The sequence below is a fragment of the Pogona vitticeps genome, chromosome 5, assembly GCF_051106095.1.
Source record: "Pogona vitticeps strain Pit_001003342236 chromosome 5, PviZW2.1, whole genome shotgun sequence".
In the NCBI taxonomy this organism is placed as follows: domain Eukaryota; kingdom Metazoa; phylum Chordata; class Lepidosauria; order Squamata; family Agamidae; genus Pogona; species Pogona vitticeps.
This window is the reverse complement of record NC_135787.1, coordinates 132,159,625-132,176,564: the sequence shown is the minus strand read 5'-3', so window position 1 is coordinate 132,176,564 and position 16,940 is coordinate 132,159,625. Positions and strand designations below refer to the sequence as shown.

The 16,940-nt window shown below is 41.0% G+C and overlaps 1 protein-coding gene across 1 annotated transcript in view; it reads right to left on the bottom strand.

The window, feature by feature from the left end:
* Positions 1–10,685, bottom strand: part of ASZ1 (ankyrin repeat, SAM and basic leucine zipper domain containing 1) — a 47,448-nt gene extending 36,763 nt beyond the window's left edge. The window contains exons 1-3 of the mRNA XM_020789679.3: positions 10,464–10,685; positions 7,828–7,927; positions 18–140 (exon numbers count right to left, since the gene is read on the bottom strand). Coding sequence (XP_020645338.3) covers positions 18–140; positions 7,828–7,927; positions 10,464–10,574 — 334 coding nt within the window. The 5' untranslated portion in view covers positions 10,575–10,685. The remainder of the gene's footprint in view (positions 1–17; positions 141–7,827; positions 7,928–10,463) is intronic.
* Positions 10,686–16,940: the final 6,255 nt, after the last annotated feature.

Sequence of the window (16,940 nt, the reverse complement as noted above, 5' to 3'; positions counted from 1 at the left end):
CAGCTACTGTATCTTACCCTTATCAAAACTTGCATTGGCACCTCTGTCTAGAAGAATATGCATGAGTTCCACATTTCCAACATTTGCAGCATACATCAGAGGAGTCCATCCAAACTTAAAGTTAGTTTCTACGTTTACACCTGTAATATTTTCATATGAAAGATTGCATGTATTTAATCAAATAAGGATCCATATATCGCAGTGTGTCATTTCAGAACCCTGGACAGTATACAGCTTCCCAAGAAATATCAGCAGTGACAACAGAAACAAACAGCTTTTGAGTGAGGCAGAGGACTGTGAAGATCAGGCTCCCATGACCTTTCTTCTGCTCCCACAGCAAAAACTTTTTTTACAAAGGACTCTACAAATCACTGTCTGCCTCAACACTTCTAACAGTGGCATCAGAACACATTGTGAAACTTTGAAAATATCTGCAGCAAAAGACAATGTTACAACTTCAATAAGCCATAACAGCTCTGTTTGATGCTACTGTCAAACCCCTGATCTTCCAGATAGAGCACTGTAATGTCTTGGATAGAAAATTCCAGATATGACAGTGGCAGATATCACTGCAAATGTATCTACTATGATATAGTTAGAGCCAGCATGGTACAGTACAAAAAGCTTCGGACTCAGACTCGGGAGATCAGTATTCAAATATCAACTAGACCACCTGAGATGCTATGTAGTTCTGGAACTACAGTAAAATTTGATATAAAACAAATTGATTAAAGTCATTATATAAATTAGAATTTAAATCGCTATTTGAAAAGACTTGGTTTAACTGTGATATCCCCTCCAAAATATTTTTTTCTTGATATAACTTTAATACACATTTTTCACAATACTTATTTCTCACAATCTACCTGTTCAGATGCACTCCGCCTTCAACAATCCTCTACTCACTGATATTTCTTGTATTTAGTGCACTCACATGGAGCAGTAGGGAATTACATGTCTGTGCATTAAGCAGCAGGGCAGCAATAGCTAGGGTTGCCATTCTGAAGAAATCCAATTCACTTGGAGAATTTACTGAACATGATCTTGGATTTTCCAGAATTTCCAATATTTTATGTTGAGAATCAAAAAAGGACTGCAGATTTTTCTAACTGTATCTACCAGATTGAATAACAGGGAAGACAGAAAAAATTAACCCCAAAAATCTGTTAAAAAGTCTATGGGACCGGACAAAATTGTGATTCCCAAAGAATGAACTTTGAATTCTATTTAGAAAACATTTTAAAGCTTGTAAGCTTAAATTGCTTTATAATACAGTAATTTACAATCCCAGTTCCATAACAGACATTTTGAATTAAAGTTACCATCATTTAAAACTTTTAAAACAAAAAGCATTTTAACAGTAAAACATTTAAAAATCTGATTAAAGCAAAAAAAAAAGAGGGGTTACTTACCTGTAACCTAAGTTCTTCAAGTGGACCTCTGCGAATTCACACAAATGGGTGATGTCAGCGCCTGCGCTGGACTCCTCGGAATATTCTAGAGCTTTAAAAGTAACAAAAGTTGGACATTTTATGTTGCCCCTATTGTGCATGCTCCGCCCGCACCTCAGTTCCATTTTATCCGTCACCAAAAAACTCTGAACTTCAGATAATTAAGAAAAGTTACTGACTGTGGGGAGGCTGGGCGGGATGTGTGAATTCACAGAGGTCCACTTGAAGAACCATGGTTACAGGTAAGTAACCTCTCTTTCTTCTTCGTGGCCTCTGTGAATGCACACAAATGGGTGACTAGCAAGCTCACTTGCCAGATGGACAGACGTCACAGCAACAACGAAGTGAGAACAGCTCACCCAAAAAGTGCTTCCCTTTTGGCCCTGAGGTCCAACTGATGACACAAATGTCAACCGAGTGGACCATGTGGCTGCCCAGCAAATGTCCTCAAAATCCACACCACGTAACAAGGCAGTGGATGTAGCCATGGCCCTTGTTAAGTGTCCTTTTAAGTTGTTCAGAGGCGCTTTGCCAGCTAGTTCATAAGCCAAAACAATAGTGGACACGATCCATCATGAAATCGTCTGAGAAGAAGCAGGAGAACCCTTATGTGAGCCATGGAAGCAAACATCTTGGGAGAAGCACAGAATTCTTTAGTCCTTGACATATAAAAGACAATATGCAATGTACATCTAAACAATGGAGCATGTGCTAAACTTGAGATGTAGGATTTGGAAATAATGTTGGTAAGATCAAAGGTTGGTTAAAATGGAATCTAGAAACACCCTTAGGGAGGAAGGATATATCGGGGTAGAGAATAACTTTGTCCTTGAAATATTGCAAATAGGGTGGATCAACCCCTCAGAGCGTCCAGTTTGTTTACTCTTCTAGCTCAGTGGTTCTTAACCTTGGGTTACTCAGGTGTTTTTGAACTGCAACTCCCAGAAACCCCAGCTAGCACAGTTGGTGGTGAAGGCTTCTGGGAGTTGCAGTCCAAAAACACTTGAGTAACCCAAGGTTAAGAACCGCTGTTCTAGCTGAAGTGATTGCCACCAAAAACAATGTTTTGAAAGATAATAAGCGAAGTTCGCAAGAAGCCATGGGTTCAAAGGGTGGATGAGTAAGGGTATGTAAAACTCTCTGCAACGACCACTGCGTTAATGGAGGTATTGTAAGAACAATTTCAACGTAGGGTGGGAGAACAAGCGTGACGAATCCGAGCCAATGGGTTGATAGGAAACAACTGCTGAAATATAAACTTTCAATGTAGAGAAAGATAAGCCTTCATCAAACAAATAACGTAGATACATGAGAAGAGTATCCAAGGATACTGGCAGGGGCTGTAAGTTCCTGGAATGAGCAAAATGTACAAAATTTTTCCATTTGTAAGAATACGGAAGCCTGGTAGATAGTTTCCTGGCCTTGTCTAGGACTTCCCTAATCATGGAAGGATTCTCCACACAGTCAGATGTAGGGAATCCAAATCCGGGTGACAAATTTGTCCTGTATTCTGCATGAAGAGATGCGGTAACAGAGGTAGTTTGAAGAATTGGGCCGCCATCAACTTGAGTGTTGTAAACCATGGTTGTTGAGGCCACCACGGTGCTATCAAGATGACATTGGCCCTTGCATGAATTTTTATCAATGTCCTTTGGAGCAGAGGAATCGGGGGGGGGGGATAGAGGAGTTCTTGTGTCCACTGTACCATAAATGCATCCCCTAAAGATGCTTTCCCCCTGCCTATTCTGGAGCAGAACCTTTGAATTTTGTGTTGTGTGGGGTGGCAAACATGTCTATCATCAGGCGTCCCCACATTTCACAGATCATCTGAAATGTGTAAGAGTTCAGTTCCCATTCGTGCATCTGGATGGTAAGATGACTTATAGCGTCCGCTACCTCGTTGTCCTCCATTGATTCATGTATGGCCATGGGAAAAATGTGACGCTCGTAGCACCATTCCCATGGATGGACCGCCAGATAAAGGCAGGACATCGAGCGAGTGCCCCCGTTTGTTGATGTAGTACATAGTCATGGTGTTGTCCATGACAATCTGTACCGGACGACCTCGAATTAGGGCATAGAACACTCGAAAGGCCTTGATGACCACCCACATTTCTAGGTGATTTATGTGTAGGTGTTTCTCCCGATTGGACCATAAAGCTTGTATCTTGTGAGGGCTGCAATGCGCTCCCCATCCTGTAGGACTGGCATCTGTCGTCACCTGGACAGTAAACAGCAGCGGTCGAAACGGGCGTCCTACAAGAAGATGTGGCTTGAAAGTCCACCATTTTACTTGTTTTGCCAGTTCCATTGTGACAGTAAGGCACTTTGAAGGCTTGTCTCTTAGAGGGTCGGATTTTGTCAATTCCAGGCTTGGAGAGATCTCATCTTGAGTTTCGCATGTGGGAGAGCAGCCATTGTCAATGCCATCAATCCTAGAAGATGCTGAGTGAGGTGAGCAGTGACTCTGGACGAAGGGTGGAAGTGCTGAATTGCATGACGTATCTTTTGAATTCTTTCTGGTGGAAGAAACATACGAGCATCAATGGGGTTTATGCGGGCACCAATATAATCTACTATCTGAGATGGTGAAAGATGTGATTTCGCCATGTTTACTTTCGAACCTAAATCTTTTAGAGTTCGGAGGGCAAATTCAGTGTCCTAAATGGCCTTGTGATGGGACTCGGAGACAATTAGCCAATCATCTATGTAAGGGCAAACTTTTATGTTGCTGAGACAAAGATATGCTGCTACAGGCGCCATGCATTTTGTAAATGTTTGTGGAGCAGTGGAGATGCCGAATGGAAGGGTGCAAAACTGATAAGCAGAATCGTCGAAGAAGAAACGGAGGTATCTTTAATGACGTTGATGAATGGAAATGTGAAAGTAAGCGTCCTTTAGATCTATAACAACAAACCAGTTTCCAGGTGGACGATGGATTCTAGGGTGGTCATACGGAATCGTCGTGGATGCAGGTAAGTGTTTAATTTCCTTAAATCTAGGATAGGTCTGATCCCTCCGTCCTTCTTTGGAACCAAAAAGTAACAGGAATAAAACCCATTTGGAATGTCTTGATCTGGAACTTGTTGAATTGCTTGCTTTTCTAGTAAAGATGCTATTTCTAGTTCTAAAGCTGGATTGTATGAGGTGAATTTGACGTGGATGATACGTGGTAATTGTACAAATTCTAGGAGATAACCGAACTGAATGATGTTTAGTACCCAGGTGTCGTTGGTGACAGACAACCAATTGTTTAAAAATGGAGCTAATCTTGGTTAATGAGTGAGAATGAGAGTACTTGTAAGGGAGTCAAAGATAATGTATTCCTTTCTTAGCAGGAGGACGGTAAGACTGCCTCCGTTGGTTAGCAGATTGAGATCGAAGAGGAGTGGAAGAGGAAGCTTGGGAAGAGCTACCTTGGGCTTGCGATTTGAACAGCCAGTAAGACTGATTCGGTACAGGCTGCTGATAGTTGTATTGCTTGCGCCACTGGCATTTCTGGAATCTAGGTTGTTGCTGAATGGTGTATGATTTAGCTGTTTTCTTAATTTTGTGTAAATTCTCCATGGTTTCATCAGTCTTCTCGTTAAATAATCCCACTGCGTCGAAAAGGAGTTCTTCAATTCATGTTTTAGCATCTTCCGTTATGCCTGATGAGCGCAACCAAGCATGTCTCCTTAGCAATATGGCAAATGTCATTGATTTAGAAGCTAAATCCGCTGGGTGTCTTGCTGCTAATCTTTGATGTTTTGCCACCGGGACCGCTTTTGAGTGGGCATTGAGTAGTGTGGTTCTGGTATCTTCTGGGGCGCTCTGTAGAGCAGGAAGTACTCTTGTCCAAAGTTGTCACTGGTAAGCATCCATTGCAGCTTGATAATTGGATACTCTTAGTAAGATTCTTTAATGTGGTTCATCAATGCTGGGATACATGCAAGGCTGAGAGGTGGGGATCTTTCTTGACTGATTTCATTGAAGACCAAATCCTGCTTAGGTGTAGGAGGTTGTTCTATGTCCAGCTGCAAAGACTTAGCCATTCTTGACACCATTTGCGCATATGATGAAAAATCTTCAGAAGGAGAAGATGGGTGAAGGTCCATAGCATCTGATTCAGGAGTTCTACCTTCAATAGGAGAAGCATCTGAAAAGTTCTCCTGCTCTAAGTCAGATTGAAACATAATAAAAGACTCATCTTGAAGAGATGGTAAAGGCAGAACGCATTGTTTCTTGTTACTCTGCTTGCACACTGCAGACCTAGATGCTTGCTGTACAGTTGTCGAATTGGAGTGACCCTGCAAGACCACAGGAGCAGGTTGGTCATCCTTTGCTCGAGAATCCAACAGATGACGGATATCTTTAACCTTGCCAAGGTGTTTCGATTTGGGTGGTGCATGGTACATTTCATAATATACTCAACGTCGATATCGAGGTGGAGATGGAGAGGAGGAGGAAGAAGACGAGGCATATACATATCTAAGCCTCTTACGAGAGTGGTGTTCCTCTAGATCAGAATAGTTGACAATCTCCTGTTCATCCTCTTGATGTTGACGATCCCATTTTCGGTTGACCTTGACATATATGGGATCGTCGCAAGTAGATCTTGCTCGACATCAAGATGAATGGGAAAGCAACACCACCTTTCGCCAAGCGGATTGATGTCGATCCGGAGAAATATGTTTCTTCTTCGACGTCCTTTTACAGGGCGGAGATGCCTGGCCCAAGGATTCAGAGCTGGATAGGTGTTCTATTGTGGCGCGCCCAGCAGAAGCAGGGCTTGAATGGGCAGAGGCATGACTAGACTCGATGTCATTGTCTAGGCAGCCCGGGCTTGGTGATCGGCACAGTGTAGGGGCCGAAGTCTGAGACTGTCTGGGCAGAATTGATGGAGCTCCCTCCGAGAAAGACTCTCGATCTCGAGAAGAGTCTTCGAGGATAGGGGACGGGAGAAACACTGAGACCAGTGGTATGTCTGGAGGTCTATCCGCCTTTGAGGGATGCTTGGACTTTTAATTCTTATCCGCCTTCTTATGCCCATCGATCGAGTGGTCTTTAGACGCCATCTCCGAATACTTTTTGGGGGCCTTTTTGGACGGTCTCGAGGGTGGTAAAACCTGAGGGTTCGGCGTCGTGGCTTCAGGACCGGGTGTAGAAGCCGTTTCCATAGTGTCCGGATTAGAAGACAATAAAGTCTTATCCCATAGAAACAATTTTAGTCTCTGCTGACAAGCCTTAAGAGCAGCTTTAGTAAAAAAATGTACACTCCTTTCATGACTGTGGTTTGTGTTTCTCTCCCAAACAAAAAAGACTGCGGTCGTACCCGTCGGAGAAAGGGAGTTTACGGGAGCAAGAAACGCACCTGCTAAAGGGGCGTGACCGGGACATAAGCAGTAATTGTTTAAACAGAGACGAAAGAAAGAGGAGAAAACTCACAACCGTCAGTGATGGTCAAATACGAAAATTTAAGTCCAATCAAGAACAAGACAAAATTGCCAGAGGAATGAGGAGTGGTCAAGACGCAGTCCAAAATCAGCAACGTCGAAGCAATGGAAATCCAAAATAAGCGGTGGGTGGTGAAAATTTAATGATCCGAATCCAATCAGGGGCAACAGAGTAAAAGAGTTTCTAATAAACACAGTCCAAAGTCAAAAACCAAGAGAATCAAACCAAATATATGAAAAAATGAAGAGCTCTAAACCGAGAAGTTCCTAACACCAAGGCGGTAAAATGAAACTGAGGCGCGAACGGGCGGAGCATGCGCAATAGGGTCAACATACAACGTACAACTTTTGTTACTTTTAAAGCTCTAGAATATTCCAAGGAGTCCAGCGCAGGCACTGACATCACCCATTTGTGTGCATTCACAGAGGCCACAAAGAAGAACCTTTAAAAAACCACTGATTTGTATTCACTTTGTACGGGACTCATTCAGCTGTTCAGAGTAGTAGTCTGTAGTTTGCTGCATCGAAATCAAGACTCATGACACCTTAAAAAATAACATGTTGCATGTGTCATGGGTGTATGTATTATTAGAACCAGCAATCACATGTGTCTGGCCACTAACACAGAGGCTGTTTTACTCAATATCCAGAATTCTATCTGGTGGGCTACATGTGTAAAGCAACAGATTCTTTAAATGAATAACAAACTCTTAAGATATTCAGAAGGAGAATTAAAAATGAACTGTTGTTGGTGAAAAGGAGGCAAAAAGTCCAGTACCGATTCACAAAACCTTGAACTTACATAAAAGAGATATTAAATTACTGTGTGTCTATATTAAAAATGCACATCCATCCTACAGTAAAGACTTGAACATCTTAGCAACATTTTAAAAATTAAATATGTGTATTGATAATTTAAAAATACAATCCACTTATCTTACCTGAATTTAAGAGTTCTTCAATGGCAGGCAAGTTTCCTGCAGTCAAAGCTTTTTTCAAAGCTTCCTCTTTCTCATCCATCTGCAATGCTTTATCTAAATACTAAGCCAACAAAAATAAATTACAAAAATTCACCAGATGCCTTGCAGATCCATTGTAAAAAATGCTTCATTTATTACTATAAAAGTTGGTGAACACTGAAAATCTAACATGTACCTGCTTTTATCCTACACTGCAAAAGCCAGCTACACTTTTTTTTCCTGCCACTATGCGTAACAAACACAGATAGCACATTTCTGATATACTGTATGTCCTGCACCTTTAACAGTAAGCGGGAAACATGCAGTGCTATCTCATGCAAGTTACTAGCCACTTACTCATAGACAGATAAACCAGAAAATGCTGCTTCCAATATTTTCACTTCAGTTTTGTTCCATCCCAACTATGCATCCACTAAATCCTGCTAGTGCAATCAGGAACAGTTTATTTAATATGTTAGTTGAACTGGAAATCTTGGCCTGCTGTTTTCATCACTGGCCAGAACTGCAAATCAAGATAGGCTGGGAGTTTACAATACAGGGCTTGCTTTGAAGCAAGAAACCAACAGTAAGAAAAGTTCCTGCTTTGTTTAACAGTTTTTGCTAACAGTAAGTAGCAAAGTTGGAGGAAATTGTTTGTATACGCTACTATGATATTATGTACTGCCAAACTGCACTTAATGAACTGCAAGGGGGTTTGAAGCATGAAATATATTTAAGGAGTGGTTTTACAAATGCCCACCCATACAATGATTTTTCATGGCTGAGGAGGGATTCAAATCAAGGTCTTTTGAGTCTTAATTGATCACTACATCAACTAAACCAAAGTGGCTTTCACTATTTTGATAGTTCTTCAGAATCCTTACTATTGCATGCAAATATAGCAACTGAGTAGAAGTAAAAATATGCTTGTATTGTATCTAAGGAAACGCTCGGTCTTTTTTTTAAATCTAAAAATGGGCAGGTCTTGTTTTGCTTCCAACTTTACTACCTATGAAAAAATTAAAACCATTATTTAATCATTCTTTAAGAAAATGCTTTATATTGGCAGTAAGGTGGAAAACTGTGGAAAAAACAGGCCCAAATAAATATTTATGCTGCTTAAGTTCATTGGTCTATCTCACAGCAGCAAACAGGCACATGGCAAGTGGGAGCAACAAAAGAAACTATACATTATCTTGATATCAAAACTCAGTACTTTGGCTTGTCTTTCCCTTGACAAGCCACAGAATAAGCTCATAGCTGGTTTCAGGGTTAATTCTTGGCTTGTCAGGAGACATGCAAGGAGAATAAACTATGGTCCTATCAGTTTTGGGCATCAGAGAAACAAACCACAGGCAGAAGTCCACTTGTAGTGAGAATGATCAAACTGTATGTACTGGTATGATGCTGGCAAGTGATATATGATGTTCCAATCAGGCCACTTTCCTGTCTAAGCACCAGAAGCAGACGTTTCAGATGGATAGTTCCATTAAAGATCTAAACCTAAGCAGAGTTACTTGCGTGCAGGCAGCACTGAATACTGTTGGACTTACTTTTCAGTGAACTTGATTAAGACTGCACTGAAGGTGAGCTACTTGCCCAACAATGTATTATCACTGAAGCACGGTACCATGAATACTTGACTGGAAACCTACTCCCTTTTCAATCTATAAGGTCTATGAAAATGAATCTTTGTCTTTATTTAGAAAATGAAAACATAGTATTGTCAAACTTTCATACACACTAGCCAAAGCATAACTACGGTAAATACAATGGCATAAATCACAGCAGTGAACTGCCACCAATTAACAAGTTGAGATATGCATTCCTTATTGCATGCCATGTAGTAAAAATGAAAAAAAGGAAAATAAATGAAATGAAATAAAACTGCTGAATACTGGGCGTTTTAACTAGTAGCTAGCTCACTCTCGCTCTCTGTTTCCTTAAAAATCATGGTGGAGCCAGACATAAAATGTGTGACTCAAATTATTCCTGATGAGTTTTAACTCCCATTGATTTCAGTGAGTCTACTCTAAGTGAAAATAAGCCTGAGTCCAATCTATTGCATTGTATATAAAAAACAGTAGGTTGGACTCAGGCTTATTTACACTTAGAGCAGACTCATTCAAATCAATGGGAGTTAAAAACTCATCAGGAATAATTTGAGTCACACATTTTATATCTGGCTCCACCATGATGTTTTAAGGAAGCATCTCAATCTGCACATACCTATCCATTTAGTATCTTTAAAAGAAGGCGGGATGAAAACATGCATGCTATGCCTCAAGAGCTCTATTTCATGAAAGCATCCAGAAGACTGCACTAGGTCTTGGAGACCTGGGTTTAAATTACACTCAAAAACCACCGCATCACCTGGAGTTAACGAAACACTTTATCAGCCTAACCTACCTCACAAGGCTGTTGCAAGGATAAAAGAAGAAGGGAGGGAAAATACAACTTCCAAGAGCTCCTTAGAGGGCAGGAGGAACATACATACCAGACAAATGAAGGGGAAATATCTCCTATAGCTAGGGAGAAACAGTCAAACTATGCTTAAAATAACTGCTCCTTCCGAATTACCTAAAGACAAAGCCAGTTAACCCCCCACCCACCCGCACCTGCTCGTGAAACGGAGCCCCAGAAACAAAGCCGGTATTCCAGCAGTCGTCGTCGCTCTCGCTGGTCTCGTCCCCCGCGGGCACCGCCAGATAAGGAGTGTCGCCGGCCATCCTCCAGCTCTGAGGCGCTCAAAAAGCACAACGTCGCCCCGGCCGTTGATCCTCCTCGGCCGCCGCTCGTCAAACCACCCACAACCCTTCCCTAACACTTCCACGCGCACCCCCGGCTGCAAGGCGCAGGCGCAAAGCTGACGCGGCGCCTCAGGGACCTTTTTTTCGACGGCAGGGAACGATAGCGGGAAAACAGAACGGCACGAGAAATAGAGGCCTGTGGGGATGGTGCCTGACGTCACGTGGCCACCCCTTTCCCGGAGCAACGCCCCTCAGCGAAAAGGAGGGAATCTTGAGAACTTTACTGTTGCTAAGAGACTGGCTGGGTGCCTTAGTGGTTTAGGTTTTTGGCTGCTGAGTCGGAGATTCTGAGTTCCATTCCGTTCTCAGCCTCCTGGGAAAAGAACTACAGTACTGTAGTCTGTATGGGCTGGGAAAAGAACTAGTCTGTATGCATAGTCCCTGGGCGCCCCCAGAAGAAGGGACTGGTAAACCACTAAGGAGTATTCTATACTGAAAAGGGTCGCCGTCAGTCAGAATTGACTTGTGGGCATATTAAAAATAATTGTATTAGCTGATTTTTCGCCCATGTGGATAATCAGGAATAGACAGGAATTTAAGAGTGCACTTCTATGCATGCTAAGGGAAAGTAAGGAACATTGGATACTAGGGGAAGGTCCAGTATTTTGTTTAGGAGAGTTAAGCAGCACTGCTGAAGACAAGGACATCTTGGATGTCACTCATTCATAAGGAGGAAGTGACTTGACAGCACATAACAGAAGTTTTTAAGTCCCTGAAGTGATACAAAGAGTAAAAATCCTTTTGCTTAGTGTAGTAAGTTGCACTTGAGTAGGACTATTGAATCAGTATGGATTTGGTGAATTCAGTTCCATTGATTCAAATCGGCCTACTCTAGCTGCAATTTAGTATGCATAGCAACAGGATTTGAACCAAAGTCTAATTTGGAAGTGCTGATTTCTAATGTAACAAGTGAAAAAAATGTACAGTAAGTGGCTCTTCATGAACCTAAAGCTTCACCATGGAATTAATAGAAATTCACACAGAAGTGAAAATACATTTTTCAGGCTACCTGGAAAAACATTTACCATTCCATCTGATAATGGCTGAGCTTTCAAGAAATGGCTTCCTAAATGAATTATGTATAATGTGAAACAAATAATTAATCACAGATATTTTCAAAGCTGCTCTGCTATTTACTGGTGCAGAGCCATTGAAATGAGAATTGTTACATTTACTCTGATAGATCTTGGATCTGGCAGTTGCAGATTAACTGACGCTCCTTAACCATCTTGGCAAATGCCCCCTTTTTTCTCCTGAATACAATTGCAAGACTATATAGCCTGTGGAGACTGTTGTAATTTAAAAGTTGTTAATTTAAAAAAATCTATTCATTTGAGGGGAGGGAGAAAATATTTCAAGGCATGATTTATACAAACCGCCAAAGGATATGTGGTTAATGTTCTATGAAATGATATATTGGTGGGCACAGAAAAATACAAGCATTTGTAAATAAAACTCAACTAATCTTACTGCAGATGGAGTTGATAAAAATCACTTTTTCATTGCCTCCACCCATCAAATAAATAGTAAGAATGTACTTCAGCAAGATGTTACAGTAGGGAATGATCCTCTCCAGGGTTCCAGCCAAGCCGTATTCCAGGAAACGCCATTCCATTCTTCCACTACTTGTCTTTCTGTTTCTTCCTCCTCTAGTTACTGGCAGAGTAACACACATGGGTCAAGTGAGCTGATTCTGGGGCTCTAGACCCACTTCTAAAATTTCAAACATACAACACTTCTTACCATATTTTATTTTCTATTGCTTGGTTTTTTTATGAACTTTGCCATTAATTTTGCCATTAACTTCATTGTGCTGTTCACAATGAATCTTGCAGAACATTTTTCACCCCTGCACAGTTAGCAGTGACTATGAACAGTTCAGAGTGTACCTTTAGTACCTGCAAAGGAAAATGTAAATAAATATATTTTTTCAATAGTAACACACACAATGACAGCGACTTCCAGTACTTGTTAGACTGAAAGCAGGAATTCACCCTGCAGCTACAAATAGCATAACTACTGACATCTTTCCACACCATTTCTGCCAGGGACAGAAAAATACCTCCAAAAGTGACTCAGAATACATTAAATCCTCAGCTAGCCATTATACTTAGCTTAACTTTGGTTGTCTTACAGTCCCCTGCATTATAAAAAATGATGAGGTAAATGCAGACTGTATGTATACAATATATACAATAAAGTTTAGATTATACATATACTGTTGGCACTTGGTGTAAATATAATGATCATATAAAATTTGAATGGGCAACTGTGGCTTCCATAATCCCCATCAGGCTGGCTAGGGTCAATGGGAGGTTTAGGCCAACAATAACTGGATGGCTGCAGCTGTCAACCCCTGATGTGCAGCCTGGGTTTACGGCTGCAATATGTTCAAACTTACCCAGAAATAAGTCCCAGTGAATACAATAGACTTCTCAGTAAATCTCTCAGATATTTTGATTAGGGAAGGGAAAAAAAACTTTCAAAGCTAAAAAATTATGTGCTGTCAAGTCAATTCTGATTTATGGCATCCCTTTTTGGGGTTTCCTAGATAAAAATACTCAAAAGAGGTTTACCAACATCATTTTCTGGAAATGTTGTAGAACTTGCACAATTTGCCCAAGGCTACACATGTTGTCTTTTCTTTTGGGAGGCATAGTGAGGAATCGAACTCTTGGTTCCACTGTCAAGTATTCCAATTTACTGAGCTAGAAAGCCAGCTAAAAGATCTTAACTGTAACCAGTTGTGACTGAATAATTGGTGTTTTTTAAATCAGTGCACCAAAGCTAGTTGTAATCTCCTCCCATTATTTTTCAAATTTACATGTCAGAACTTGCCAGCAGAATCTGGACAAAGGGGAAAATACTTATTAGCCACCTTTGATTTATTGCTACTGCTTATCTAACAGAAAAGGAGGATAAGTTGCCACAAACCCTGTCGGTTTGTCTGGACCTCTCAGCGCCTTTCCATACTATTGACAGTCAAATCATTCTAAATTGTTCGTTTGGGTTAGACATAGGAGATTTATACTGTATACTGCTTGTTATATAGACTTCTCCATTATATAGTCACAGGCTTGTTGGATGACTCAAGGTTCTGTATTGTACCCTATGCTTTTCAACATTCACAGGAAACATGTTGAGGGAAGTCATTTGGAGGTCTGAGCTGAAATACTGTCAATTTATAGATGGCATGTAGCTCCACCATTCCTTCTGTCTAATGGTCCTGGGGAACTCTTTTAAAAGTGTCTGAAGGCATTTTTAGGCTGACTGAAGGGAAACATGACACCAGACATGACAAACATACAGTGGATAAGAAAACTGATCAGTATTCTGTTCTAAATAGAAGAGTTTATCTGTTCACAGATAGATACTTCCCCAAGGGACTGGATGCACAGTCTGGGAGCGTTCATGGACATGGCACTAAATAAGGGAGTTTAGCTGGTGACCAAGAGTAATTTTTACTAGCATATTGGTAAAAATATTTGGGGAAGGTAGGTCTTGCCTGATCTTCAGATGCTGAAGACAACAATACGACTTTCCAGATGTTAGTGGACATCAGGCAGTTGACACCAGTACTATGCCAGCTGTACTGGTTGCTAGTGTGTTTCAGGAGTGAATTTTAAGGACAGTTTTTAACCTTTAAAGTCTTAAACAGTTCGAACTCAAATGTTTCAAAATATGGGCTTCACTTGTACAACTCTGCTTACATCCTAAGGAAATTTGCAGGTCCCCTTCTCTCACTTGCATTGCCGCAGGGAGTTAGTTTAGTGAGTATAAGTGAGAGGGCCTTTTTGGTAGTGGTTCCACACCTCTGTCATCATCTATCAAGAAAAATAATGTTCTTAGAGTTACAGAGCTGGAAGGGACCCTGTGGATCATCAAGTCCAGCCTGTGTCAAGGAGACACTGTGAGGAATTGAATTCTGACTTCCCAGTCAGATACCTAACCACTGAGCTATCCAGCAGTTCTTAATTCCAGATCTTTCTTTGAAAACTGTTGGGGAAACTCTGAAGACCCACCCACTTTCTTATCTCTTTGGTTGTGTTACTCTGTTTATTGTTTGTACTGGAACTGGCCATGCCTTGTACTATTATTATTTTCTGTTGTTTCATTAGTCTTCCATCCAAAGATAATATAAAAAGTTTTTAGATAGTAATAAACAACACTGGGGCTGGGATGTAAATAAAATGGCATGCAAATGAATCTAGGTGAATTAACTGACTACATTTTCTAAAAGTCTGTGATTCTGCAGTTTGAAAACACTGTCACGGTCTGCTGCCATACATTGTTGTTGTTGTTTCACTTATATACTACCCCATAGTGCTAGAGCACTCTCTGGGCTGTTTTCAACATAATTATGCAAGGGATGCTTAGCCCCCCCCCCCCCCAGCAAGCTGGGTACTCATTTTATCAGCCTTGAATATGTTTGGAGTTCTCAGGTTGTGAGCAGAAGCTTCATTGCAGTAATAAAGGTAAAGGTTCCCCTTGACAATTTTTGTCCAGTCGTGTTCGACTCTAGGGGGCGGTGCTCATCCCCGTTTCCAAGCCATAGAGCCAGTGTTTGTCCGAAGACAATCTTCCGTGGTCACATGGCCAGTGCGGCTTAGACAGGGAACGCTGTTACCTTCCCACCGAGGTGGTCCCTATTTATCTACTCACATTTGCATGCTTTCGAACTGCTAGGTTGGCGGGAGCTGGGACAAGTAATGGGCGCTCACTCCATCGCGTGGATTTGATCTTACGACTGCTTGGTCTTCTGACCCTGCAGCACAGGCTTCTGCGGTTTAGCCCACAGCGCCACCACGTCCCAGGTTGTGAGCAGAACCTTCATTGCAGTACTGCTGTCTAACTATTGCACCACATGGCTCACAGGGAATGATAGGGCATCTTTGTTCTTCAAGTGGAAGAACTATTATTTTGAACAGCCCCTTTAAGTTCAATAATACATTATCGATGGAAATGTTAAAGTATGGAATTACACTATTTAATACAACAAACCTAAAAAACCTAACATATTAAGGTTATATTCAAACAGTGCTCTGAATTTATACAATGGCATTAATATTATATTACTGTTTACAGTCTCCTTTAAGTACAAAGATGCCAATCTATATGTTCAGATTAGGGGAGATTGTATTCTTCAAGATCTTTTAAAGTACTGTGCAAATAATTAAACACTCTTTCCTACTGTTTGATACTCTTTGTTGCTCAGCTGTGTGGGACAGCCTACATGTGCCTTTTGTTGAGTCACAAGAGATATCAGTCTTGGATTTTTGCCCTCTTGATCTCAATAATGTTATTGTTCTGGAATTATTAAATGACAATATGAGATGGAAGAAGTTAAATAAAACCAGCTTTAAAAACATAAACCTTGTAAGCTGGCCTGAGAAAGATTCTCAGGCTTTCATTCCTCCTACCTTTACTTTGGCCCTGAAAGAGGGTTGAAAGTTCCTCAGAAACTTTGGCAAGTCATTTCCTTAAATATTAAAACAATCTCCCTTCTGTAGATCCAGACATCTTTCAGTAGATTAAGCAGATCTTACCTTACTTTTTCTCAGACTCAGTTTATCATATAAATCGTTGATGCCTTGCTATAGAGTTGCAAGAGCATTTTACCTTGTGAAATCATGTGGTGACCAACAGTTGCTAAGGCTCCAGTGGGGGCATGGGGAACCTTCACTCACCTAGATATTTGTTCAATTAAGGAACCACATTAATGGACACACAGTATAATTTCAGTCAAGCTTTCTTTCATTAAAATAAATTGAGGAACATGTTTGCTGCAGAGGTACAGAGGTTGCAAAATATTTATTTGGTGTTAGTTTTGTCACCGTGTACAACTAACAAGTTTTCTCCCCAACGGACAACTTCACTGCAGACATCTTGAGGGATCCACCTACCTGGCAGCCAATCAAATAAACAAAAGGCAAAAGCAGATATAACTCTGCAGTCGTCCTTGGTGAAATTGTATGGTAAGTCTCAAGCCTTCCTTGAGACTTAGCATTATATCTTCTCACTTTGTGAAGATTACTGCCAGATTGATCTTTAAAAAGGGATGTAGCCTCAGGCTGAATTTCAACTGGGCAGATTCTGTTAAAACAACTGTCCTTCATATGGTGAGTGAGTGACCCTGCAAACATTTAGACCATAAATCTCCTTTCTGGCAGTCAACTAGCGTGTACTGAATGCACATGTCACAAAACTGGCACCAGATCAGCACTCTATAGAGCAAATATGGAACTAGCTGTAGGATGCATGAATGTACCCTACACCCACTGACCA